This window comes from Drosophila eugracilis, unplaced genomic scaffold (genome assembly GCF_018153835.1).
Source record: "Drosophila eugracilis isolate 14026-0451.02 unplaced genomic scaffold, ASM1815383v1 contig_81, whole genome shotgun sequence".
NCBI classification, from domain to species: domain Eukaryota; kingdom Metazoa; phylum Arthropoda; class Insecta; order Diptera; family Drosophilidae; genus Drosophila; species Drosophila eugracilis.
The window spans coordinates 114,916-140,952 of NW_024573712.1; the positions used below are offsets into that span (position 1 = coordinate 114,916).

Here is a 26,037-nt window from a genome sequence, read left to right on the forward strand (position 1 = left end):
CGAATTTTAGCTATTTATAGAGGACTGAGCGTAGAGCAAGGTAGCAGATGTGTGTTGCTCTTCAGCTGGCCCAGTTTATAGAGATTCAGTGAGGCGTGCGGAGGTGGATGCACATCTAGCAGTTGTGTGAGAGTGCGGGTGCGGATTGTCTGGCTGAAAACCATCTCTTTTGGATAGTACATTTGCTTTTGGTATGATGAATCCCTGCCATGTGTGCGAGGAGCCGACAAAGAACAAGTGCTCCAACTGTAACCAAGTATCGTACTGCAGTGTCCAGCACCAAAAGCAAGACTGGAAGACTCACAAGCCCAGCTGCCATCCATTCAAGGTGCCGTACTTATTGACATCCAAAGGTTCCGAAGGTCCAACATAACCTCAACACTTTTGCAGATCGCTCACAATGAGCAACTTGGCCGGCATCTGGTGGCCACTCGTACTATAAAACCTTATGAGATAATCCTTAAGGAAGCACCTCTGGTGCGGGGACCCGCCCAGATCTCTGCTCCCGTTTGCCTGGGATGTCTGAACGGTATCGAGGCCGACGATCACATCGAATGCGAACAATGCGGATGGCCACTGTGCGGACCGGAGTGCAAATCTCTGGATGAACACAAAGCAGAGTGCAGCCTTACCAAAGATCGGGGTCAGAAAGTTAATGTTCAGGAGTTTAGTGGACCTCATCCTCTCTACACGTGCTTAAGCACCGTGAGGTGTCTGCTGATTGGCGAAACTAGTCCCGAGAAGGCCGCCAAGTTTCAGGAGCTGGAGTCACTGGAGTCGACTAGAAGGGGATCAAACCAATGGAAGGCTGATCTGGCCAGCATCGGACAGTTTATCCCCAAGTAGGTATATTTAATAATGATTAAACTGAATTGCAATCGTCTGAGTACTATCTATTCATAAATATTGCGTACAAACTGAGGGAAGCGAATTCCAAAAAAAAAAAAGACTGACTATGTAAAGGTAAACAATCTTATCTTATCTCTTATTGGTATACATTGCGGTATACATATATATACATATATGTACATATCTCAACGTTATATTTGTTTTACTGTCTAGTTCATAAATATTTATAATTAGATCGCTATCAGCATTTTAATCTAAAATCATTTATGTATGTATGTAAGTATATATATTTAGATTGAAATCATAAATCAAATTTTATTGATATTTAAATATTTTTAAAGTATTTAAGATAAAACTATAAAAACATATTCTGATTCCTCTAGATTCTTTAAAACCCAGAAGTTCAGTGAGGAGGAGATTATGAAAGCAGTGGGTGCCCTGCAGATCAATGGACACGAAGTGCCAACAACTGATCCCCCGCATGTGGCTGTCTTTTACACGGCCTCCTTCACGGAGAACTCTTGCTTGCCCAATCTGGCCAAGAGCTTCAATAAGAACGGGCACTGCATCCTGTGGGCACCGCGGGAGATCAAGAAGAATGCCCATCTGAGCATCTGTTACTCGGACGCCGTGTGGGGCACCGCCGATCGTCAGCGCCATCTGATGCAGACTAAGCTCTTCAAGTGCACCTGTGAGAGATGTGTGGATGTGACCGAGTTGGGAACCAATTACAGTGCCATTAAATGCGAGGATCGGCAGTGCGGTGGTCTTATGCTGCCCATCAAGGCGGAAGACTGGAACGGTAGTTGGCGGTAAGTCTTCTTAGATATTACTTATGATAAATCTCGAATTTTAATGGTTTTTGAGATATTATTCAGGTGCCTGGAGTGTCATAAACAGGTGCAGAAGCATTATGTAGAACGGATTTTGGAACGGGCTGGCAAGGATATACAGAGCATGGAGAAAAACGTTGAGAATGGTTTAAAGTAAGTGAAACTCAGTAAAAGATGTAAGGAGTATCTATATTCAAAATCACGCAATATCTTTATTTTTTAGGTATCTTAAGCATTACGAAAAGTGGCTGCCTCCTAAGCACTTCCATATGAGTGAAATAAAAATACTTCTTGTCCAGCTGCTGGCCAAGGATCAAAAGGAGCTGATGGTTATTCCAGATGATAAGCTCTTGCTGAAGTTAACTTATGCCCGAGAACTCGTTGAGTTATACGAGACACTAACGCCGTGTAAGCTTATTTGTCGATAATTACGTATACGCAGCGTTATCTCAAGTGGTCATTTGTTGTTATTATTTGTTTACTCGATAGGCGAAGTTCGCACGCTCGGCACGCTTTGCTTCGAATTGCATTCGGCGATTGCCGAGCAGACCCGTCGGGTAGCCCTGGAATCGAGCCTGTCGCCCAAGGATCGTCTGGAGGAGTCCTTGTTCTATGTGGAAAAGTGTGTCAACTATTTGCAATACGAATCGGACATTTTCGTTGAAGGCCACATGCTCAAGCAGGCCAAGATCAACCGCGATGCCCTGCGTATGGTAACCAGGATCTCTTAGGCAATCAGTTAATAAGCGAATGTATCAATATTGCCAATAAATTGTCATTACTATATCCCACTAATTGCGGTTCATAGGCGCTAAGCCAGCATGAAATTTGCCAGTCATGTCATCACATTCATAGGTCCAACGTCATTAGTTGTTGGCCAATTTGATTTTCTACGTATGTATTTATCGATTTGTGAGTCAGTCGTGCTGACAGTTTACGCGATAAGGATAATAATTCAAGTCCAGTGCTTGCGAACCGTGACATTATAATTTGCTTAAAGCTCCGAATTGCTTTTATTCCCAACAGGTGGTGGCGTATATATAGTAATTAATGGTTTATTATTCAGTCACCAAACCCTCACTACTTGCAGATGCTTAAGTAATAGCTAATCAAAATCTGTTGCAATCGTATATATAGATGAGTAATTACTCATTATTCTCTCTGCCTGATAATGATGACTTAACTTTATCTAAAGAACGGTATTATGGGAAATTTTACAAACTTATCTTTGGCCATACATTATGCTCATTTATAACCCTTAAGAATTTGATTTGGTAGTCAGACAAAATAAAATATTTCAATTATTTATTTATATTTTTTAATTATTTCCCCTTAACAACAATTATTCACAATTTGAAAATGACTGACCTAGGGTTACAGAATTTACCCCACTTCATTCAATTATTTTAGATCTTGATGGGAATTACCCTCCCAGTCATAACAATTCAATCATTTTCATCAGTTTTGGTTTCACGTGCAGCCATTAAATACCATTTGACCACGAATTTCACAAGCAGACGGAACTCACCGTTACTCTTAAGAATTTTATACATGTTCAATATATTGATAAACAAGCATTATCAGTTGATAAGGCACCACTCTGGCCAGGAGGGCATTCTAATATAAGCCCAAACCCGCTGCTATATTCTAATAGTCTGTTTTAGTCTGCACTGCCATCAGGTCTTTTTTGGCCCATGTGATTCTAACAGCCCATACGGATTGATATATTGTGATACTTAGTCTTAACCTTCGAAGTATATATACACGATGACCGTTAAGAACGGCGACATCGTCAAGGACGATGTGAATTCGCGATCGCAGTACAAAACAAATATTGTCCTCAGCAGCAAATTTGAGGATTCGGAAAAAGACCGAAAGAGCTTGTGAGTTTATAAAAGTATAAAATAAAAGTCCTTTAAGGATATAAGAAATAGGAAGCAGGAAATTTTGTGAATACAAGTGTTTGATAAAAACTGTGTGCCTGAAGGGTTATTAAACATTTTTAATGGCTTGTTAATTAGCAAAACTAATCTAACTAATCTCTGGTCAAAAGTTTGGAACTCGTATTTTAATTAATTGACATGTGTTCATCGAGTGGTTAACAAAATCTATATCGCGTTTAATGAATTCCATTGAAGTTTTTCACCTTTGACAATTATGCTCTTCAACGATGACATTGCGAATTATTCGTACACAGTGGTTAGGTACCAATTGTATTTTTTTTTTGTATACCTATATTATAGGTTTGTACTGTCTTTTGATGAAGTGAGCTATATTAACTAAATTGATTTCAAGTTTATTTTGATACAAAAATATCATCTGCTTTAAGGAAATTCTACAAATTGTAGAGCTCTTTTCTAGAGTCTTAGTTTCTTACATATATTACTTTTTTATGCTTTAAGTTATTATATGAAAATTTCTTAACAAAATAACAATTGATCGAGTGTATTAGCTGTCGGTTTAATATTGTATCAAAACCTATATAAGCAGTAAATAAGAAAGCCAACCGATCAGGCAATCTCTATAACAGACTCTCATTGGCTATATAATACTACAGATAGTGACTTCGTTGTGCAAAAACGAAGCGTGGACATAGTCCTATTGGAGCTTTGAAAGCACTTCCATTGGCTAGTGTCATAAGCAGATAAGGGTTGTGATAAGAGATTGGCGATTTGTTGACTTGTGGGGTTCATGGCTATGGCGTCAATATAATCGACTTACTGATAACAATCTATGATTTGGTGGGCGACACCCTTTACTATTATTGCAGTGAACCCAACAAATCGAAAAAGAAGTCGAAGCATGACGAGGCGGATGCGAGCGATGAGGAGGATGGCTTCCGCTATAAGGAGGAAGTCAAGCAGGTTAGCTACTTTCAGCTCTTCCGGTATGCCACCAACAAGGATCGTGGACTCTACTTGATCGGAATACTGTCAGCTGTGGCCACAGGCTTGACCACTCCAGCCAACAGTTTGATCTTCGGCAATTTGGCTAATGTAAGTTATCTTTTAAAGTTTTTTATATCTTAGACCGTTATTTACATCTATCTAAATTCCTTAGGACATGATCGATTTGGGTGGTTTGGCAGCAGGGGGAAAATCTTATAGAGCTGATGATGATGCTGGAACTATGCTATTGGACAAAGTGAGAGAGTTCTCCCTGCAGAACACGTACATCGGCATCATAATGTTGGTGTGCTCATATCTCTCGATCACCTGCTTCAACTATGCGGCCCACTCCCAAATCCTAACCATCCGCTCAAAGTTCTTCCGCTCTATTCTTCATCAGGACATGAAGTGGTACGATTTCAACCAGAGTGGTGAAGTGGCCAGCCGAATGAATGAGTAAGTACACGATTACTACAAACTATGATTATTTACTATCAACTATTATCTTTTAGATCACGATTTGTTATATATATCACTTTGATATCCAACTAATTTAATGTGCTTCTTTCCATTTTCAGAGATCTTTCCAAGATGGAAGATGGACTTGCTGAAAAAGTAGTAATGTTCATTCATTACTTAGTTTCTTTCGTTGGATCTTTAGTCTTAGCCTTTATCAAGGGCTGGCAGCTATCGCTAGTGTGTTTGACCAGTCTTCCCCTGACTTTTATTGCCATGGGTCTGGTATCCGTTGCTACATCCCGACTTGCCAAAAAGGAGGTGACGATGTACGCTGGAGCAGCCGTGGTAGCTGAAGGTGCTCTATCTGGCATTCGGACAGTGAAAGCATTTGAGGGGGAAGGAAAGGAAGTAGCCGCCTACAAGGAAAGTGTGGTTGCCGCCAAGTTCCTTAACATCAAGAGGAATATGTTCTCCGGAATCGGTTTCGGTTTGCTTTGGTTCTTCATCTACGCATCATACGCTCTGGCCTTCTGGTATGGAGTTGGTCTGGTGTTAAAGGGATACAAAGATCCGGCATATGAGAACTACGATGCCGGTACCATGATTACCGTATTCTTCTCAGTGATGATGGGTTCCATGAATATTGGTATGGCTGCTCCCTATATAGAAGCCTTTGGAATCGCAAAGGGAGCATGTGCCAAAGTCTTCCACATCATCGAACAGATCCCCACCATTAATCCCATTGATGCTCAGGGTAAAAAGTTAAATGAGCCCCTTACTACTATTGAATTCAAAGAGGTAGAGTTCCAGTATCCAACGCGACCAGAGATTCCCATTTTAAACAGATTAAATCTGAAAATTCATCGCGGCCAGACGGTCGCCCTGGTGGGTCCCTCAGGCTGTGGCAAGTCCACCTGCATCCAGCTGGTGCAGCGTTTCTATGATCCCCAGGCTGGAAATCTCTACTTCAATGGCACCAATATTAAGGATATTGATATTAACTGGCTGCGCTCTAGGATTGGAGTGGTGGGTCAGGAACCAGTCCTTTTTGGCACTTCCATTTACGAAAATATCAGATATGGCCGAGAGGATGCAACCCGTGAAGATATCGAGGCAGCTGCTGCCGCCGCCAATGCTGCCATTTTCATTAAAAAGCTACCCAGAGGATATGACACCCTGGTGGGTGAGCGCGGAGCTCAGCTGTCTGGAGGTCAGAAGCAAAGAATTGCAATTGCTCGAGCGCTTATCCGAGACCCTGAGATCCTGCTACTGGATGAAGCCACCTCTGCTCTGGATACCGCCAGTGAGGCCAAGGTACAAGCTGCTCTGGAGAAAGTAAGCGCTGGAAGAACCACCATTATAGTTGCTCATCGTTTGTCCACCGTTCGTCGGGCAGATAGGATTGTGGTGATTAACAAGGGAGAGGTCGTGGAAAGTGGAACGCATCAGGAGTTGATGGGACTGAAGGATCACTACTATAACCTAGTAACTACCCAATTGGGTGACGATGATGGTTCAGTCTTGAGTCCCACTGGCGACATTTACAAGAACTTTGACATCAAGGATGAGGATGACGAGGAAATCAAAGTACTTCACGAGGATGAGGACGAAGAGGAGGTCGTGTCAGATAAGAAAAAGAAAAAGAAGAAGGTCAAGAACCCCAACGAGATTAAACCCATGAATGAGGTAATGAAGATGAGCAAACCGGAGTGGTTGCAGATCACAGTGGGCTGCATCTCCTCTGTGATCATGGGCTGCGCCATGCCCATCTTTGCCGTACTCTTTGGCAGCATCCTGCAGGTTCTTTCGGTTAAGGATAACGATGAATATGTGCGCGAAAACTCCAACCAGTACAGTTTGTACTTCCTGATTGCTGGAATCGTAGTGGGCATTGCCACTTTCTTCCAGATTTACTTCTTTGGAATCGCCGGAGAGAGACTGACGGAACGTCTCCGTGGACTTATGTTTGAGACGATGTTGCGACAGGAGGTTGCATGGTTCGATGATAAGGCCAATGGTACCGGAAGTTTATGTGCTCGACTCTCTGGAGATGCTGCAGCAGTTCAGGGTGTAAGTTAATAGTTCATATGCAACTAGTTATCGAAACTTATTAATGATCTTATTATTCCATCAGGCCACTGGTCAGCGAATTGGAACCATCATTCAATCGATTTCTACTCTCGCCCTTGGTATCGGTTTGTCCATGTACTACGAATGGAGCCTGGGATTGGTGGCCCTGGCCTTTACTCCTTTCATCCTAATCGCCTTCTACATGCAACGTACTCTCATGGCAAAGGAGAACATGGGATCCGCCAAGACCATGGAGAATTGCACCAAACTGGCTGTTGAAGTGGTTTCCAACATTCGTACTGTGGCATCTTTGGGCCGTGAGGAAATGTTCCACCAGACTTACATTGGCATGCTGATTCCTGCTGTTAAGGTAGATCCATGTAATTTATAGTGACTTTACATTGTTGCTAATTAATGTATATTTAATACCCTTATTAAAGATATCCAAGAGGAACACCCACTATCGAGGAATGGTCTACGGTCTTGCCCGTTCCCTGATGTTCTTTGCCTATGCCGCCTGCATGTACTATGGTACCTGGTGTGTGATCAACCGCGGAATCGAGTTCGGCGATGTGTTTAAGTGAGTGCAGTGATTACCAAAGATATCCAAGAATATTCCTAACATCTGACAATCGTTTAGGGTATCCCAAGCTCTGATCATGGGAACAGCTTCCATTGCCAACGCCTTGGCCTTTGCTCCTAACATGCAAAAGGGTATCACGGCAGCTAAGACCATCTTTACGTTCCTTCGCCGCCAGCCGATGGTTGTGGATCGACCAGGAGTTTCTCGAGCTCCCTGGCACTGCGAGGGAAGCGTCCATTATGACAAGGTGGAGTTCAGCTACCCAACGCGTCGAGAGATTCAGGTGCTTAAGGGCTTGAACCTAAGCGTTGGCAAGGGTCAGAAGGTAGCTCTAGTGGGTCCTTCCGGATGTGGCAAGTCTACTTGCATCCAGCTCATTCAGCGGTTCTACGACGTTGATGAAGGAGCCACTCTTATTGATAAACATGATGTCCGCGACGTTTCGATGTCAAATCTGCGCAATCAATTGGGAATTGTATCCCAAGAGCCAATCCTCTTTGATCGCACAATTAGGGAAAATGTTTCTTACGGTGATAACTCAAGGAATGTGACCGATCAGGAGATCATTTCGGCCTGCAAAAAGTCGAATATCCACGACTTCATCTCCAACCTACCATTGGTAAGTTACCTAATCCAGAATATCTTATCAATTATAATAATTTCGTGAATCTTTTTAGGGCTATGATACGAGAATGGGTGAGAAGGGTGCCCAGTTGTCTGGAGGTCAAAAGCAGCGTATTGCTATTGCAAGAGCCCTCATCCGTAATCCCAAGATCATGCTGCTCGACGAGGCCACCTCTGCCTTGGACGCTGAAAGTGAAAAGGTAAGTGTACAGAACTCTGCATCTGATCCGACTAATTAATTTCTTAAATCTCTAATAGGTTGTCCAAGATGCACTTGATGCTGCCTCTGAGGGTCGAACTACGATCAGCATAGCCCATCGACTATCCACTGTCGTGCACTCGGACGTCATATTTGTTTTAGAGAATGGAGTAGTTTGTGAAACCGGAGATCACAAACAACTGCTCGCGAAACGAGGACTCTACTACACGCTCTACAAACTTCAGAGCGGAGCCATGTAGAGCTACAACATTATTGTAGGCAATTATTTAACTTAGTCAATTGCGAACAACGACACTGTTTAGTATTTGTACAAAAACTCCATAGTTAAGCTAAACTAAGATTATTTATCACCACTAATTATTTAATAACTTCCAGAATTTATGAATGAATTTTAATTTGAACTTTACATCATTGTAAGAAATATAAAGATATTTTTATATGTAAATGTTTATTTTTGTTTTATTTTAAGTTTACATCGATTTGTTTAAATTTAATTGCATATTACCCAGTCGAATTGGTTGTCCACTGGAAACCAAAATACAATTTAGCTTAAAGTAGGACCTCCAAATGATCATCTATTTAGTTGTCCGCGTCTAAAACGCCGTGGCCGCTTTGCAAATTGAGTTTTTGTGCTGTGCTCGTTATTGTACAACTACATCTAGTTTAGAATATACGTAAAAATAATCAAAATCTTACAGGAACACAACACAAGACACTGACCACGCGAATTAGATAAGGGAGAAAAAGGTTTGATTGCATAACAAACAATAAAAACTTTATGCAGTCGACCGGTTTGGTTCCCTAGCGGCTTTGTCTACGTCTTTTTGCTTGGAAGTCACATTGTCTGATTTGACATGATCGCACCTTATAGATTTTACTACACGTTTTTGGGTAAATGCTTGTGGCTTTTTGTGTTTCATGATTCGAAAAAGGAATATGACGTGTTTTTGTGTGTAACGTAGAACTTAATCGAAATCCAGAAGCGGTTATTATTAAATAGGGGAACAACAACTATGACTATGGTTGCCTAATTTAGTTCTTCTCTTCCTTCTTGGCTTCGCCAGAAGTGTCGCTCGAACTGCTGCTGTCAGTGGAGCTGGCTCCACCACTGCTCTCACGCTCAGCGGACATCTGAAATTAAAAAATATGTCAGTGTAAAATCTAAAAAGAAGCAGATCATTCAAAAGCTAATGACATACCTTCTTGTAGGCTAGCTCAAAGAGCTTCAGGGATGACTGCTGCAGCGATGAAGTAGCCTTCCTGACCTCCTCAAGATCGGCGGTTTCCTTGTTGGCCAGCAACGTGCGCAGATCGGCAATCTCTTTCTTCAGCTTCTCGCACTATAATTAAATTAGAACATTAGTATTTCTTAAATATATGAATTGTTTCTTTATTGATTACCTCTTCAGCGGGCAGCTGGCTCTTGAATTCTTCCATCTTAGTCTCGGTGTCGTGGACTATGCTCTCGCCCTGGTTGACGATCTCGATCAGCTCACGCTTCTGTTTGTCAGCTGTGGCGTATTCCTCGGCCTTCTTGATCATGTTCTCGATTTCGTCCTTGCTCAGACCACCGCTGGACTGGATAACGATCTGCTGCTCCTTGCCTGTGCCCTTGTCCTTGGCCGAAACGTGCACAATACCGTTAGCATCGATGTCAAACACCACCTCGATCTGGGGCACACCGCGAGGTGCCGGGGGAATTCCAACCAATGTGAAGGAGCCAAGCAACTTGTTGTCGTTGGCCATCTCACGCTCGCCCTGGTGCACCTTAATCTCCACTTGGGTCTGGCCATCACTGGCCGTCGAGAAGACCTGCGACTTCTTGGTGGGAATCGTAGTGTTGCGGGAAATAAGACGGGTGAACACTCCTCCCAGGGTCTCAATACCCAGCGACAGGGGAGTAACGTCAAGCAGGAGCACATCGGTGACATCACCAGCTAGCACACCACCCTGTACGGCGGCACCAACGGCAACAGCCTCATCGGGATTCACAGAGCGAGACGGTTGACGTCCGAACAGCTCCTGTACGGTGGACTGCACCTTGGGCATACGGGTCATACCGCCGACCAACAACACCTCTCCGATCTCAGATTTGGAGACCTCAGCGTCAGACAGAGCCTTTTGGCAGGGTTGGATGGTGCGCTTGATTAAATCACCCACAAGGCTTTCCAGCTTTGAGCGCGTCATTTTCAGGTTCATGTGTTGAGGACCGGCGGCATCCATGGTCAGATAAGGTAGATTGATGTCGGTCTGCTGAGATGAAGAGAGTTCGCATTTCGCCTTCTCGGCAGCCTCCTTTAGACGCTGCATGGCAATGTTATCCTTGCGGATGTCAATTCCACTGTCCTTCTTAAATTCAGAAACCAGGAAGTTTACAATATGGTTGTCAAAGTCCTCACCGCCCAGCAGAGTGTCACCGTTGGTGGACTTGACCTCGAACACACCCTTCTGGATCTCCAAAATAGAAATATCAAAGGTGCCGCCGCCCAAATCGTAAACGGCAATGCTAAAACGGAAAAAATTTATGAATTAAATGGTTTTGCTAGATAAAATCCGTATAAAGTGAATTATAGACAAGACCCTTGGCGGCGATTGAGTCTATAAAGATTACACATTAAAAACAATCATAACAAGAACTTTAGTATATTTATTAATAGAAGTTACGATAATTTTCTTTTGTAAAATATCTTTTTAAAGCTTTAGAACATAGTTATATAAAGATAATCAGTAAATTAGAAAACTAGCTTAGATATAATTATATCTTATTATTATATTGAATACTCACATTTTGTCCTCCGTCTTGTCCATTCCGTAGGCTAGAGCTGCAGCAGTGGGCTCGTTGATTACGCGAAGCACATTGAGTCCAGCGATCTGACCAGCATCCTTGGTAGCCTGTCGCTGGGAATCGTTGAAGTAGGCAGGCACGGTGACCACAGCATTCTTTACAGGAGTGTTCAGGTAAGCTTCAGCGGTCTCCTTCATCTTAATCAGGATGAAGGCACCGATCTGAGAGGGGGAGTACACCTTGCCATCGGTGGAAGAGACCCAGGCATCGCCATTGGAGGCCTTGACGACTTTGTAGGACAGGTTGGTGATGTCCTTCTTTACCTCAGGATCATCAAAACGCCTGCCAATCAGACGCTTAGTGGCGTAAAAGGTGTTTGCCGAGTTGGTCACCGCTTGGCGCTTAGCGGGCATGCCTACCAGGCGCTCACCATCCTTGGTAAAGGCAACGTGGGAGGGTGTGGTACGGGCTCCTTCGGCGTTTTCAATCACCTTAGCCTGTTTGCCCTCCATGACAGCCAGACAAGAGTTAGTGGTTCCCAGATCGATGCCAATAACAGCACCCTTGACCTCACCGGACCTAGAATATGGGATGGGTTTTAAATGGGCATATGGATACAGAGCGCTGATAAGGCAGCCGGCCACAAGTGCAGATAAGCACCACGTTTCTAAGTACAGATATTTTCAATTAGACCTACAATTTCTTTAAACATCATATATTATGATGCAACTTAAGGTTGCTTCTGGAAATTCTTGTGTTTGCCGAGTGCTTACATAAGCGGGGTTTGGTATTTGAAAAAAACAAAAAATAAATAACTTAGTTTTACATACTTGTAACGCAGTTGGGAAGATAATCCATTGCTAGCACCAGGCAGATTCTGCAAGGAAAAAAAGGTGCTTGGTTATAGAATCTTCCCGTAAAACATGAACACCAGCCGCATGCGGCATTTTATATAATAGTCGGGGGGGTTGGGGGGTAATCTACTTACGCGGAACATGCTAGAAGCTCCGGATATGTTTGAGGGAACTACGCCGACCTGGCGGGCGAGGCGGGGCAGAAACTTGGGTACTCGCAGCATTTTGGCTTTTTACTTCTGCAATTTCACACGAGCAATTGTCAAATTAAAAGCAAAAATTTCGTCAGAAGAGCACGTTTCTTCCCGTGAGCGGACTGTAGGTAAGTGAATGCCTCTTCTCTAGCAGACTATGCGATAGTTCGCCGAAGCTCGAGTGCCAGAGTTACCAATGTTGAGGTAGTGTTTCTTTATTTTTGTGTTGTGTAAAAAAATTCAAATATTTTACTTCGTTTCCAGCACAATGTGGTTTTAAAACATAGTGAATGAAAGCTAACTAGATGTTAAGTGACAGGTCTTCGGAAACCTACAGATTCGCTTTGGATCAGCCATATTTGTATGGCTTCTATTACACAAAAATATTCAATTTGATTTAACTTTTGGCTTCAATTAGGGTAACATGTATACAAAAAACTGCTTACATTTTACTTAAATCTCCTTTACTTATCAGTAAGGATTTAAGATATTTATGTCCTCCAGCTGGCGATAGTTGGCAACACTTCCTATCTCCTGTTTACCGTTCACAAGTGAGACCGTATTGTCGTTGTATGACCGCATTCCAAAACAAAATCCTATTGGAGCAAACCATCGTTAACTATCGGAACATTCAACACATGTATAGGCATTGCGTAAAAGTACCCAAAAATTTCGAAATCCCAAATTAACACAGAACGCCGGTGAGGCCCGTGCGCTGCCCCGACCCTGCCCCTATATAAATCCGAGCGGGAACCGCGGGATCATTTCACCGACATGGCATCGGATCACGATGAGTCCGACGCAGAGCTGGATGAGAACTACTATACGTTTCTGAATTTGCCCCGGGATGTAAGTGCAGCGTCACCGGCCGGTATATAACACCCTTGGCTTAATCTTCGTCAATTTCCAGGCTACTGCGGAGCAGATCAACACGGCGTACCGGAAACAAAGCCGGATGTTCCACCCAGACAAGCATCTGGAGCCTGAGAGCAAGAAGAAGGCCGAGATTATGTTTAACCGCACCAAAAGGGCTTACGAAGTTCTGTCGGATCCCCAGCAGCGAGCCATATACGACTCGGTGGGCGAGAAGGGTCTACGCACCGAGGGATGGGAGATCCTTCACCGGACAAAAACTCCAGATGAGATTCGGGAAGAGTACGAGCGGCTGGCCCAAGCGGCCGCTGAGAGACGCCTTCAGCAGCGTACCAATCCGCGTGGTAACATCACCATCAACGTAAATGCCACGGAAATCTTTGCGCCTTACGACGACTCTGAAATGCCCCACGTGGAGATCGGTTCCATGAGTATTGCCCAGTCCATTGAGGCTCCGATCACGCGCAAGGACATGATCATAATGAGCGGAAACTTATACTCCTCCAATGGTAATGGTAGTGGAGGCTTCGTTGTGGCTGGGCGCCGGCTACTGAACAAGGGCTGGCTAGAGTTGTGCGCCGGAGCGGGAAACGGCTTCCTTCTGGGCCTTAAAGGTGAGTCTATATAAATCTGGGAACTTTGAAAAGTGCAACACTTTCCATTTTAGGTGGCCGTACTCTTAGCCAAAAAGTGACGCTGAATGGAGGTACGAACCTGAACTTTCGAGACCAAGGTGTCTTACCCGCCCTGTTCTCTACACTGGCCGTGCAGCTGGACAAGCACACATTGGGCAGCCTTACGCTGAACGCCGGCCCGCAGTCCTCCATGTCAACACAGATCGATCACTCAAAGGAGACGTACTCGCTGAGTTCTTCCCTGGTGATAGGCACGCCGCATGTGTACTTCGGGCTTTCCTACACCCGCAAGCTCTTGGAGAATGAGCTGAAGCTAAAACTCGCGGCAAAGTAGGCACTTTAGATAAATTGAAAATTTGTTATTAATAGATTTTCTTTATGGCAGAGTTGGAACCTTTGGCTTTATGGGCGAGTACGGAGTGGAGAAGAAGGTCTCAAAATATAGCTCAGTGACTGCCACAGTCTCTATTGGCGTGCCTTCTGGAGTTATTCTAAAATTCAAGTAGGTGGATCCTTTTGGTTTATCTTTAAAATTTTCTACATCTCCACACGCGACTCGCTTTTACAGAATATTACGTTCAAATCAGTCGTACGTGTTCCCTATCCACCTAAGTGATGAAATAGTGCCCGCAGCTGTTTTCTACGCCTCTGTGACACCGGTGATTGCGTGGTTCTTGATCAAAAAAACTGTGATGGACCCCATGGAGGCAGAGCGGAAGAGTATTGAAGTAGAGCGGACGAAACGACAAAATGAGCAGAGGCTATCAGCCAAGCGGCAAGAGGCGAGTGCCGCCATTCACCTTATGCAGGCCACGTACAATAGGATCATGACCGAGGAACTGTCGAGAACGGGTCTGATTATCACGCGTGCTGTATATGGCTGTACGGCGGAAGGCGGCAACCTGTTCAGGCCAGATCAGTCGCTAGATGTTACCGTACCTATTCAATGTATGGTCAAAGATGGGACCTTACATCTGCACGACTCCTCAAAGGTGGGTCTCCTCCTTTGATAGAGAATTTAATTATATTAACATTCATGGTTCCTTACAGAGCGACCTGCCCGGATTCTATGATCCCAGCATTGGCGATGACAAGATTCTGCGCATAGAGTACACCTACCAAAACCAGTTCAAAGTAATTAACGTCAAGGACAACGAGGCGCTGCGACTACCATTGCCAGGATAGTGAAGCCTTGTTGCTCTACACTGCAATTAGTTTAAATCTTCAGTTGTGTTTGTAACTTGTTTTTATTCTTGATAGAAAATACCCATTTCCAGGACTGGGGGCAAATTCCGCCTGTTCGTATATTTCCCCAATTTTCAATACCACTCTGTAACTCGCTATCCTTTGGATACCTATAAGATCCGACAAGCGCAATAAATCACAAAACAAGGAAAAAGTTGGGACTTAAGAATATATCAGTATATTAATATAGTTTATTTGTTCAAAAAGTACTTTTCTTTTTGTTAATTCAAAACGGGAAATCCATTTTTTTTTATTTTACAATACATACAGTCTCGAACCAGTTAATTAATTTTATAATTTTAAAAATAAATGAAAATTTTAGTGATGGTTTTTTTAAATTTCCCCGCCATTAGCTATCGCTCAAAATTTCTTCATAGGAGTTGGTATACAACATTGGCAACACTGGCTGAGGGGGAGACTCAGCTGACTTTTCTGTTGAACCCTGGAGTTAAAATTTTTAACTCTGTTCGTGGGTAAATGTTTTGCGCTTAATAATAAGAGTTCGTGGCGCCAGAGCATCAAGTAAGGTATGATGCAATCCACGGACCATGTCCCTGTTCACAAAAGCGAATCTCATACGCTTTCTGGCCGGCGCGATATTCTTATTGCTGGTGCTTAACTTTGTGGGCTTTCGCACTGACGGAGCTAGTGGCACTTCCCTTAGCAAACTCAGGTAACTGTTTCCTTAATATTCCCAGAAAAGAATTATCTTATCTGAGTGCTTTGGTTTTCAGCATTCGGCGCGTGCACAAATATGCTCATATCTATGGAAATGCCAGCAGAGAAGGAGGAGGAGGAGAAGGGCTACCCGCTGCTCCACTTGTCTTGTCCAAGGACAGGGAGCGGGGTCGGGTTCCCGACGGCAGTCCCAACTCCACCCTAACAACTGTGATTGCTAACGCAAACTTTACTTCCATTCCACAAGACTTAACGCGCTTCCTGTTGGGCACAAACAAGCCGCTGCCCTTGGGACAGAAATCCACATCCGCCCTCCTCGCTAACTGCACTGATCCCGACCCTCGCGATGGTGAGTCTTGCTCCGGCATGCTCTTCGGCAGATTTTTGAAAAATACCCTTTGCAGGTGGACCAATCACACCTAATACCACACTGGAATCGCTGGATATAATCGAAGCCGAGCTGGGTCCTCTTCTGCGCCCTGGCGGCGCCTTCGAACCAGAAAATTGCCATGCCAAGCACCATGTGGCCATTGTGGTGCCCTTCCGGGATCGATACGCCCATTTATCTGTTTTCCTGCGCAACATACACCCTTTTCTGATGAAGCAGCGCATTGCCTATCGCATTTTCATCATAGAACAGACCAATGGAAAGCCCTTTAATCGGGCTGCCATGATGAACATTGGCTATTTGGAAGCCTTAAAGCTATATCAGTGGGATTGTTTTATATTCCACGATGTCGATCTTCTACCGTTGGACGACCGCAATCTTTACAACTGTCCACGTCAGCCTCGGCATATGTCAGTGGCTATAGACACGCTGAACTTCAGGTAAGCACAGGAAAGAGATAAGAACATAATCGCATTGTATGAATTCTTATTAGGTTGCCTTATCGATCAATATTTGGAGGCGTTTCTGCCATGACGCGTGAGCACTTCCAGGCTGTAAATGGATTCTCCAACTCATTCTTTGGCTGGGGGGGCGAAGATGATGACATGTCCAACCGGTTAAAGCACGCCAACCTATTCATATCAAGGTATCCCGTCAACATCGCCCGCTATAAGATGCTCAAGCATCAGAAGGAGAAGGCCAATCCTAAGCGGTTAGTAAAGATAGTTTAATATATATATTTCTTTAATATCTATTTTAACCAAAAGCTATGAAAACCTTCAGAACGGGATGAGCAAAATAGAACAGGATGGAATCAACTCGATAAAATATGCTATCTATAGCATAAAGCAGTTTCCGACATTCACTTGGTATTTAGCTGAGCTAAAGAACTCCGAGCGGAAGAGTTAGCTTGCAAAAAGACAGCGTTACAATACGTGACCTTTCCAACTATCTAATATGCGTATGTACAAAGGACATCATTACTTTCACGAACGGTATTCTGTTTTAATAGAATGTCAGATTATGGAAACATGATTAGAATAATAGACACATATTGTGTACATGGTAGTAAGTCCAGTAACTATACTCATATTACGATGTAGTTTACTTTTAATCCATAATTTAGCTTCAATTCGTACTCATAGAAAAACAGTAAGAACTTGTCTTTGTAGCAATAATCCTCCCGTTCACTACTCAAAGTGCTCAATGATACTTATATATGTATATTGTACACCTATGTTGATTTGTTTGAATTGTTTTTGTTTTGTTTAGTTTTTGTTATTCGACTATTGTACTTTATTAACTTCTCAAAAGACACCTACACCTACTCCTACAAGGTGAAATGTAGATATTACTTTTGTGATACGCAAATTGTTATTCGATCAGAACGATTTATACCAAAATAAAATTATAAAAACTTTTACTATACCAAACGCCAGCCCAAAAAAGGCATTCCAACAGTTCATCGCTTGGTCTGGTTTATCTTGTTTCTTATTATGGTTAATAATTGAATAAGAGGTATTATATATAGTTATGTAATACATTGGGATACACCTTACGTTAATTAAAATTATTGGATGGAAATGCAGGTAGAAAAATTGGCATCTTTAAGACTTGTGGACATTTTATTGATAGACTCCAAGGTTTGAGCAAATAAACCTGGTGTCTGCGTCCTACATGATGCTGCACGGCATAGCAGAGCATAGGAGCAAAAACTGTACGATGCCGACATTCTCTATCCTTAATTCGGAGTCGGTCCCGTTATAGCTCATTTCGGATCCTTTGTCACATTGAGCCTAAGGGTTAAGAAAATTCAAATTGGGATAATTTAGGAAATAAAATCTCAAACACTCACGTTTGGAGTAGAATCATTAGATATCCCAACGAGCTCCACATCGATGGAGGTTTTTCCACGCTGGTTCCGTGCGAATTTGGGCTCGGACTTATTCCTTACGGTCTTATGGCTAGCAAACTGATCCAATAAAATGTAAGGTATGAACAATAATTACAGGGGATTTAAAAAATAACTGGTATCAAATCAGTATTTAAGTGTAATCTTTACCCATTATTGACGAATAAAAGTACTAATTGCGGTCTAATAATTATCATATAAGTGATTTCTTTTTGATAGTTCTTAAGTTCTTCTCTGTTTTAAGCAATTAAACTTATCGTTCATTGCTTGCTTGCAAAATCAATTTGATGGTAAGGTTCCTTGCAGTTCCTTCCTTCTCTAACGTTGTAAAAACGCATTCAGCATGCTACGTTGACGCCAAAAAATTTAAATAAAGTCCATTTAAATTGCAATTCAACAGGGGCGGTCAATAGCCCTGGAACGCCTGTTCGAACAATAGCTACTACCTTAGGTTCGAATTTATTTTAAGATATTCAGTCTGAAGTAAACCACTTTAATTAAATAAATACCGTTAATAACTTTTAATGCAAAAACAAGAAGAATAAGACAAAATGTCTTGGTTTAAAATTCGTATAAAATTTGATAATTAGTACTGAAAACTGTTTTACTGCTAGCGCACGTAAGACCGATATGAGAACCCCTGGTATATAAAAAAGAAAGCCGCTGTTACGCAAAAATCGAGTGGAAAAAATATTAATAGAGATGAAAATCACTCTTTTACCATTGTTTTGCTTGACAACTTTTGAAAAAGAGTTTTTACTTATTTTGTTTAAGATTGTTTTTTCACTTTACACACTACAGGGAGATCGGTTCTTACTGGGGACAAATATGAGTCACCTGTTTAAAGCCAGGATCTAGTTTTCATCCTTGTGGTATTTTTTAATGGTCACACTAAAAGGCACCTGTGGTTCTCCAGATCTTATAAGCTAATTACTTTTCGATTTGGTCGATAAAAGTTATGTCCAACCCAAAATTTAAGGCGGGAACCAATTTAAATTTATATACGTTTCGCTGAAGGTTGTCTTACCAAATGTTTGCAATGATATATATAATAATGTGTGTCATTATTATTATTTTGTGATATGCAAATAGTTAAACAATTAAAACTATTTACCAGAAAACAATTATTAAACCTTTTTCTAGACCAAACCCCCAGATAAGTCCAATTATCTAAAAAGGCATTCAAACAGTTCTTCGTTTCGTTTGTTAGATCTCGCTTTTATTAGGGTTACTACGTGTATTAGAGATAGTATTTATGGCTCTGTAACGACGGGGGTTACAATTACTATTATTATTTATGATTAGTGGGCACTTGGGGTCGCTGGTAAAACGAATAATAGGGATAATTGGATTCCATGGCTCATTTATTAGTGTTTGGTTTGCGATATGCAAATTACAGTTAAAACAATTGGTATCCATTAAAATTTTTGGCCATCCCAATGGAAAATTTAAATGCTAGAGCAACAATTTTGAGCAAATCCGTAGATGACGTTTTACAAATTATATACATAGACAATAATAACGTAAAGAATATTTTAAAGTTTCGCATATAACGATTAGAGCAAGTGACAAGCAAACCCTTCATAGGTTAGACGACAAGTAGAGAGCAATTAAGGATGCGGGGCAGGATTTAGCGTTAGAAGCCTATATACAATATACGGTATGCCCGGCGATATACGCCCTCTACATAATGGAGCAAGGCATGGCACAGCAGAGGGGCAGACACAGGGGCACCACGGCACCACCGGACTTGGTTTTCGTCTTTGACTTGGATCCGGACTCGTACTCATACATTCCAGATCCCTTGGCCCAGCGACCCTAAGATTTGTAGATATTCAAATTTAGATACTTCATTAAAATATATATCAAAAACTTACTCCTGAAGCAGATCCTGCATGCATTTCCTCGCGCTTCATGACAATGGTATCGTGTCCGGGCGGATAGTATACCTCCTTTCCAGCCTTATTGACGGATGGCACATGCTGCTGGTTGGGCGAGGCCACAGCCGTTTCGATTTCGCGCTTGCGTACTGGAGTCTCAATGTCCACGCGATCCACATGATCAGTGGTCTAATTAAACAAAGGGTGAGATATGAAGTTAGCATATAAGGCTTACAAAAAAATATGTTCTGGTAGAGTAACTTGAATATCTTCTTCCCAAACTTACAGTTCCAAAGGACTGCATCAGATCGTCCACTCGCTGAGGAGGATTACTATTGACTGGATACTCGACACCATCTACGGGGAAAGGAGATGGTGAACCATAGTCCGGACCACGACGGTTGTTTGTGTTGGTGGTCGATGAGTACTTGTAGCTATAAGTGGTCGTATTTGGGGGATAACCATTGCCATTTGCTGGCTGCTGTGGATACGCGTTGTTAGGCGGCAGCTGTTTAAGGGGTGCAGATTGAGAAAGACCAGGCTCATAGGGTCCACCGTTTGGTGGTCCATGGATACTGTTGACTGTGTTTGAGGTCTCCGTCTCCTTATAGTAATAACGGTTCACTCCGGGCTGCAGCGGTGGGCTGTTAGGTCCTCCGTAGTTGGGACTGTGAGCCGGACTGTGCGGCGGATAGCGCTGCTGTGGAGGCAGCTCATTGACTGTGTTCACGTGATCCGTCTTATGGATATTGTAGATAACGGTACGGTTGCCTGGTGGGGTTCCTGCCGGACCCGATCCCAAGGGCAACTGACGAGGCTGTGGACTCACTCCGCGAGTGGTGGTCTCCTTGTGCTCACGAATCTCGTATGACTGGTTGCTAACCACCGGACGATCGTTGGGCCTGTTCAATGTGGAGTAGCTCTCCCTGTTAAATACCACAGTCTGAGGCACGTGGGACGGCTGTTGATGCGGGATGGGCGAAAGCTGCGAGAAGTTCTGGCTGGAGTTGTGGCTCTCGTGGAGTTTGTAGCTGCTGCTCAAAGTGTTCGAGTTGTTCAGAGTGTGAGTACGGTTAATGGTGCTGGTGTTGCTACCAGGTCCTGTGGGCGGAATTTCGTAGGTGTAGGTCCTCACCGTGGTAGTGACCTTGGTGCCCGGAGCAGGCAGGATACCATCGCTCAAGGCGATGTCCTGCAGTTCCTTGTCGATGGTTGTGCCGCTGGTCAATGTCTGATTGGTGGTTCCAGGCAACAGTTCCACATTGTTGTTAATAGTACGATTGCTCTCGTAGATTTTCGACTTGCTCTCGTAGTGTCCACCGCCGGGGGAGTGGGCTGAAAATATTACAAATGAAATCCACCTATTTTATCACACTTTCTGATCCTTACCCAGAGTATATGGTTTTTCCTTGGTCTGATATTCATCACGCTTCAAGCTCGAATACTTGGCCGTGGACTGAAGGGTGCTATAATCGGTGGGATTAAAGGTCTCAACATCATCGATATAGGGCTGCTGGCCTCCAGAACCCGAGTGTTTGCTGGTCGTGACCACTCGCGTAGTCCTCGTTACAGTGCCCGAGGGATCAGTGCGTTCACTAGATGAAGATAATATGAAAACCAAGTTAGTCAATAACAATCACACAAAATCTTAGTCAATCTCACAGTGTTCTATAAGTCGTTCCATTGCTGGGCAGTAAATCGCGATCCCTGTTAGTAATCTGACGTTCCTGCTTCAGATCCTCCAGCAAGGCATCCAATTGATCAATGTTCTGGTCGGGTGATTTGCCCTGATACGAGGCACTATTATCGCCAGAACTTGAGTATTGATAGGATGACTTCTTATAGGCATAGTTCTTGTCATTCTAAAATGGTTTACAGTTAGGTATCATTAAGTTTGGTCATTAATCAAGGTCCTTACCCTGCCCCATTTTGAAGGCTTGTCCCGCAACGAGGATGAGTAATTTTCCGAACTGCTCGAGTACTGCATTTCCAATTAGTTAGTTTGCTGAAACGGAAACCAGTATGTCATTCATAAATTATTCAAATTCTACGTGTGAGTAAGTAAAACGAATCGTGGGTGTCTGCGAGACACGTAATCACGGCTTGTGACCCCGAATGGCAGGTTGATTTCGCTCCAAGGCGGTTCGCAAGAATCCAAACCATTTTTCCCATTTCCCACCCACGCAAATAATATATGTTCGAAAATGGCCGCATTCGGCATTCTGAAGTGAGAACTTTTGGCGCTTTAATGGCAGCTTAAGTCATCTGAAGTGGGCATCACTTGAATTCACAAAGCACGGAATGCCAAACAACAATGAGCATGAACAGGCGGAGGCTGTCATGCGAAGATGAAATGCTCTGGAAAGTGGCAGAAATAGTTCTAAAGGCTAAGCTCTATAGCTATAAATGGTATCCATGTGGATTCTGCTAGAAATAAACATTCGGCTAATAATATTTTTAATATTTAAGGAGAAAAAAATTCTAACAAAAATTTAAAAATAAAATATAAATATTTAAAAACATTTATGATAATGATAGTTTCTTTGAATTAAAAGCGATATAAGAATATGAATATGAAGAAAACTGAAACTCATAAACTGATATTTAAGACTTTTTAAATGAAATACTTTATAGGCTTTTAACAATATTAAATTGAGCTTTATGTTATAGCTATGTATATATTTCAATGCTCATCAAAAGTTATATAAATTTATTTGTCAAATCGCTAGAATTGTTCTATAAATTATAGCTCAATCTTTCAAGAAGCTATATGAATTTATTTGTCAGTTCTAAAGCTTTTAAATCAAACAACATACTGTGACAACCTTGAAATTTGAAGGCCAAGTATTAGACGTAAATAAATTATTATTAATAATAATAACATCTCGCATTTGAGCCTTTACGATAACAATACCCTTTGGCAGAGAAACCTCAAAAATTGCTGGCATTGATTTTCGGAACTGGCACACACGTTGCAAAAATAAAATAAAAGAAGAAGACAAAAGGCGGAGGCAAAAAGTCGAAAAATTCAATGTCAAACTGGTTTTCACTTTCGTCGTGTCCTTAAACTCCTTTTTTGTCTGGCTTGGGATATGCATATGTATATGTATATGTACATGTGCACCTTAATTTCATTGTGGATGCAGTTTGTTTTTGTGTTTTTTTTCGATTTTCAGCGATAACCTTGTGAGTAAGAGATAGTCTGAGATGATGCTAAAAAATTTAAACGAAGGATGACCGACCGACGATGATGTCATAAGGCGGAGCTTCTGACAGCCACTGCATTAAACGTCAACGCTTTAGTTGGCTTAAGTAATCAAATCAAGGCGAGCTAAATAAATCACCTTTGAATGGGGATCTCGGGGATGCTATGCCATATGGTCAACGGAATATAGTTATAGCTAATAAAGACGCACACAGCGAAAAATACACGCATAAAATAGCATAATATAAATAAAAGGCCAAATCTAATTGATGCCGCCGACTGCGCCGCCTCCTCCCCACCCACTATATATATATATATTACAATAGTATATATATGTATATATATTGGCTCCCCCGATCTCAGCACGTTTTTAGCTGCTCTCTGGGCCTAACTTTTGGCGACGAAAAAAAATAACAAAAACAAAACTCGGAGAGCGGAGCGTGTGTTTTGTTTTTGCATATGTACAAACACGCAGGTCAGAAATGATCTCATATAGTCGGATCGAAACGTGTTGTTGTTGTGGTTGTCTGTCTGGCAATTGGAATTAACCCATTGATATTCGTAATACTTGGATCAGTGGACTCTGATCACTGGCGTATTTTTACGATTTTATGAATGAAAGACTTGGAAATAAGTATTATTTTAGACCCTTAATTGCAGATAATTTGAGATACTCGTACATTCGATTTCTTTTATTATCTAAACTCAGGCACACTTTCTTATTTTCCAATTAAGGCAATCGTTCATTTTAAATTAGATTTTAGGCGTCTTATAAGGCGTGTGAAAGTTAGGTCTCAAACACAATATGTTAATTTAAGTTTAATGTTGATTGACAGAGAAGCTTTATATTTATTAACATAAAGTTCAAAAATAATTGCAAATAATCCAACTGATCTATAAATAATCTCAGTCATTTACGCAAATTTCGAGCGAAAGTAAACATTTATACGAAAAGGTGGGTTGTATGTTATGAATCACATGTAGAAGTATGGAAAATAATATAGGATTTTAAAAAAATTTTAAATTTCTCAGAAAAGACACATCACTAGGTTATAAATACATGCATAAGTGCATTTCCTGTTGGTAATATGAAAAGCCATATTGTAACGGTTTGTTACTATATTTTCTATATGTTTATACATATATCATTAAAATTTCATATTATTATGGATCAAATCCAGTAGAAAAATAAAATAAAAGATTAAAAACAATGTTAAAAGAAATACCAATGAAGTATTTTTAAAAAGTCTATATTTTTAAGGCCAAATTGGAATAAGATGTATCGCTGCGGGTTAAAGTGGGCGGGGTTTTGGAAGGGGGAAGCGAGATCGCTGATCACAACGCAAATGCCAGAACAGATACGTAGGCTAATGGCAAACAAACTCGTAAAATAAACAAATATCGAGCTAAGCAACGAGTTTGAAATGGCCAAAAAAAAGCGAAGGTGTTGTTGTCGTCGTTTGTGCCGTTCTGTTGTTGAAATTTCCGAAAATCAAATCGAAACGTAGGCGAATTTTAACGTCTATATACATTTTGGCCAGGCATGTATCGTTATCTATATATATGTTGATGTTCTAGCAGCAGTGTATCTGAGAGCATCTGTGTGTGTGTTGCGAGTTGCCAATTCGTGTGGCACCCACACAAAATATCCATAACAATCCACGAGTTCAAGCCAAGCGGACATAAACAAGCTGTAGACGCCGTTTGAACTTGGCTAAATTAAACGAAAGTTGTGTGATCGTCACAGATACAGATACAAAAACAGATACACAGATAAATTTACTGGGCGAATTTCCGAGCGAACAGTTTTTCGACTTTTGCCGAGCCATTTCTTCTTTTTCAGTATTTCGTCGGTAGGTATATGAAAACAAATAATTCTATTTATAGTTCACTGCCACTGTTCTTTCAATTTGAATACGGCGCTGTCGGGAAAATAAATTGAATGTACGTACGAGTGCCCACCGTACATGAATCATCTGGCCAAGAAAAAGATACAGATACATTGCTATATTGGTCGAAGAGGATGCTTTTCTGTTTTTCTATTGATTTTTTTTTCGAATTTCACTTCAAAAAAGAGAGTACTTCCATGTACATGAAAGACTACAACTACCAAACGCGATACATAGGAAAAACTCGTTTCTATGTGCGGTTTTAAGCTCGTCTTTTCATAGACCAAAAATCCAGCATTAGCCCACACACAAGCACACATTAGGTATCTCTCTCTCTTTGACACAAATACTTGCAGCACTCACTGTGCACTTTTCCAAAACTCCAAATACGCAACTATTGAGGTACAGTTCAATGGGGAAGGAAAATCTCTTCACTGTGCGGGAAATTCGTTGGTGAGTGTATTAGTGTGTGTTCGATCGCTCACAGCACAAGAATGTAACGGTTCGCGCAATGTTGTTTTCCGGTGAAGTTATGTTTCGGAACTGGTCGCGTCGCTAGCTCTGTCGGTACTGCTTGGATGCGATTCGATCGCATGGCTCGGAGCCACCTGCTCGCCTGAGAGCATCTCCCTCGCCAAAGCTTTTCTCTCTGCAACGCAGCTAATGCTAATTGATCAAGCGATAGAGAGAAAAAAGAGATACACTGATTGTTCGCAGAACATCGAATAGCAAATACTCTAGTATTGAATGTCTTCAATAAAGTTTCATTTATCAATTTTCAAAGTTAAGTAGAAGAATTGACAAGAACAATATTAGAAAAAGAGAAAGTAGTTACAAAAATCTTGGCTTTCTGATTTCAATATCACTGAAACTAAAATCTGAATTTTTTCTTATTGGTAAAAGATACCAAAGTTGGTTGATATCAATGTGGAAATTAGGAAAATTTATAAAAAGGGTCACGTGCCTAAAAGTA

The 26,037-nt window shown here is 41.9% G+C and overlaps 6 protein-coding genes across 7 annotated transcripts; 4 read left to right on the top strand and 2 right to left on the bottom strand.

Moving 5' to 3' along the window:
* The first annotated feature begins 32 nt into the window (after positions 1-32).
* LOC108106513 (SET domain-containing protein SmydA-8) lies at positions 33-2,468 on the top strand. Its single transcript, XM_017213607.2, has 6 exons — positions 33-328; positions 391-842; positions 1,233-1,661; positions 1,728-1,835; positions 1,906-2,090; positions 2,172-2,468. The coding sequence occupies exons 1-6, from the start codon at positions 194-196 to the stop codon at positions 2,411-2,413; spliced, it is 1,551 nt and encodes a 516-aa protein (XP_017069096.1). The 5' UTR covers positions 33-193; the 3' UTR covers positions 2,414-2,468.
* Positions 2,469-2,572: 104 nt separating this feature from the next.
* LOC108106509 (ATP-dependent translocase ABCB1) lies at positions 2,573-8,929 on the top strand. The gene is made up of 9 exons (XM_017213603.1): positions 2,573-3,565; positions 4,453-4,678; positions 4,743-5,026; positions 5,149-7,099; positions 7,164-7,469; positions 7,540-7,679; positions 7,740-8,301; positions 8,360-8,506; positions 8,565-8,929. The coding sequence occupies exons 1-9, from the start codon at positions 3,450-3,452 to the stop codon at positions 8,763-8,765; spliced, it is 3,933 nt and encodes a 1,310-aa protein (XP_017069092.1). The 5' UTR covers positions 2,573-3,449; the 3' UTR covers positions 8,766-8,929.
* Positions 8,930-8,967: 38 nt separating this feature from the next.
* Positions 8,968-12,512, bottom strand: LOC108106511 (heat shock 70 kDa protein cognate 5). The gene is made up of 6 exons (XM_017213605.1): positions 12,300-12,512; positions 12,142-12,188; positions 11,312-11,890; positions 9,928-11,032; positions 9,726-9,866; positions 8,968-9,657 (listed from the first exon to the last, which is right to left on the bottom strand). Exons 1-6 carry the CDS (start codon positions 12,387-12,389, stop codon positions 9,559-9,561), a joined length of 2,061 nt encoding a protein of 686 aa, XP_017069094.1. The 5' UTR covers positions 12,390-12,512; the 3' UTR covers positions 8,968-9,558.
* Positions 12,513-12,950: 438 nt separating this feature from the next.
* On the top strand, positions 12,951-15,321 carry LOC108106512 (dnaJ homolog subfamily C member 11). Its single transcript, XM_017213606.2, has 6 exons — positions 12,951-13,208; positions 13,270-13,846; positions 13,900-14,197; positions 14,253-14,369; positions 14,436-14,859; positions 14,918-15,321. The coding sequence occupies exons 1-6, from the start codon at positions 13,134-13,136 to the stop codon at positions 15,050-15,052; spliced, it is 1,626 nt and encodes a 541-aa protein (XP_017069095.1). The 5' UTR covers positions 12,951-13,133; the 3' UTR covers positions 15,053-15,321.
* Positions 15,322-15,459: 138 nt separating this feature from the next.
* Positions 15,460-17,611, top strand: LOC108106514 (beta-1,4-N-acetylgalactosaminyltransferase bre-4). 2 transcript variants are annotated; one of them, XM_017213609.2, is made up of 5 exons: positions 15,460-15,785; positions 15,847-16,139; positions 16,195-16,618; positions 16,672-16,890; positions 16,962-17,074. In XM_017213609.2, exons 1-5 carry the CDS (start codon positions 15,661-15,663, stop codon positions 16,969-16,971), a joined length of 1,071 nt encoding a protein of 356 aa, XP_017069098.1. In that variant the 5' UTR covers positions 15,460-15,660; the 3' UTR covers positions 16,972-17,074. The 2 variants fall into 2 exon arrangements, with proteins under 2 accessions (XP_017069098.1, XP_017069097.1); XM_017213608.2 differs by having other exon boundaries at positions 15,462-15,785; positions 16,946-17,611.
* A 1,676-nt stretch (positions 17,612-19,287) lies between these two features.
* Positions 19,288-25,637, bottom strand: LOC108106729. The gene is made up of 7 exons (XM_017213966.2): positions 25,428-25,637; positions 21,889-21,975; positions 21,633-21,832; positions 21,360-21,565; positions 20,257-21,305; positions 19,968-20,159; positions 19,288-19,908 (listed from the first exon to the last, which is right to left on the bottom strand). The coding sequence occupies exons 2-7, from the start codon at positions 21,955-21,957 to the stop codon at positions 19,774-19,776; spliced, it is 1,851 nt and encodes a 616-aa protein (XP_017069455.1). The 5' UTR covers positions 21,958-21,975; positions 25,428-25,637; the 3' UTR covers positions 19,288-19,773.
* Positions 25,638-26,037: the final 400 nt, after the last annotated feature.

Excerpts from the sequence above, each read along its gene's own strand:
- LOC108106513 (XM_017213607.2), top strand. The coding sequence starts at position 194 with ATGATGAATCCCTGCCATGTGTGCGAGGAGCCGACAAAGAACAAGTGC. Across the intron at positions 843-1,232 it reads ATCGGACAGTTTATCCCCAA|ATTCTTTAAAACCCAGAAGT; the intron begins GTAGGTATATTT and ends TGATTCCTCTAG. Across the intron at positions 1,662-1,727 it reads GACTGGAACGGTAGTTGGCG|GTGCCTGGAGTGTCATAAAC; the intron begins GTAAGTCTTCTT and ends GATATTATTCAG.
- LOC108106509 (XM_017213603.1), top strand. The coding sequence starts at position 3,450 with ATGACCGTTAAGAACGGCGACATCGTCAAGGACGATGTGAATTCGCGA. Across the intron at positions 3,566-4,452 it reads GAAAAAGACCGAAAGAGCTT|TGAACCCAACAAATCGAAAA; the intron begins GTGAGTTTATAA and ends CTATTATTGCAG. Across the intron at positions 7,470-7,539 it reads TGCTGATTCCTGCTGTTAAG|ATATCCAAGAGGAACACCCA; the intron begins GTAGATCCATGT and ends CCCTTATTAAAG.
- LOC108106729 (XM_017213966.2), bottom strand. The coding sequence starts at position 21,957 with ATGCAGTACTCGAGCAGTTCGGAAAATTACTCATCCTCGTTGCGGGAC. Across the intron at positions 20,160-20,256 it reads TGATGCAGTCCTTTGGAACT|ACCACTGATCATGTGGATCG; the intron begins GTAAGTTTGGGA and ends TTGTTTAATTAG. Across the intron at positions 19,909-19,967 it reads ATGCAGGATCTGCTTCAGGA|GGTCGCTGGGCCAAGGGATC; the intron begins GTAAGTTTTTGA and ends TACAAATCTTAG.
- LOC108106511 (XM_017213605.1), bottom strand. The coding sequence starts at position 12,389 with ATGCTGCGAGTACCCAAGTTTCTGCCCCGCCTCGCCCGCCAGGTCGGC. Across the intron at positions 11,891-12,141 it reads TCTTCCCAACTGCGTTACAA|GTCCGGTGAGGTCAAGGGTG; the intron begins GTATGTAAAACT and ends CCCATATTCTAG. Across the intron at positions 9,867-9,927 it reads GCCAGCTGCCCGCTGAAGAG|TGCGAGAAGCTGAAGAAAGA; the intron begins GTAATCAATAAA and ends ATTTAATTATAG.
- LOC108106512 (XM_017213606.2), top strand. The coding sequence starts at position 13,134 with ATGGCATCGGATCACGATGAGTCCGACGCAGAGCTGGATGAGAACTAC. Across the intron at positions 13,847-13,899 it reads CTTCCTTCTGGGCCTTAAAG|GTGGCCGTACTCTTAGCCAA; the intron begins GTGAGTCTATAT and ends TTTCCATTTTAG. Across the intron at positions 14,860-14,917 it reads ATCTGCACGACTCCTCAAAG|AGCGACCTGCCCGGATTCTA; the intron begins GTGGGTCTCCTC and ends GGTTCCTTACAG.
- LOC108106514 (XM_017213608.2), top strand. The coding sequence starts at position 15,661 with ATGTCCCTGTTCACAAAAGCGAATCTCATACGCTTTCTGGCCGGCGCG. Across the intron at positions 15,786-15,846 it reads ACTTCCCTTAGCAAACTCAG|CATTCGGCGCGTGCACAAAT; the intron begins GTAACTGTTTCC and ends TTTGGTTTTCAG. Across the intron at positions 16,140-16,194 it reads TGATCCCGACCCTCGCGATG|GTGGACCAATCACACCTAAT; the intron begins GTGAGTCTTGCT and ends TACCCTTTGCAG.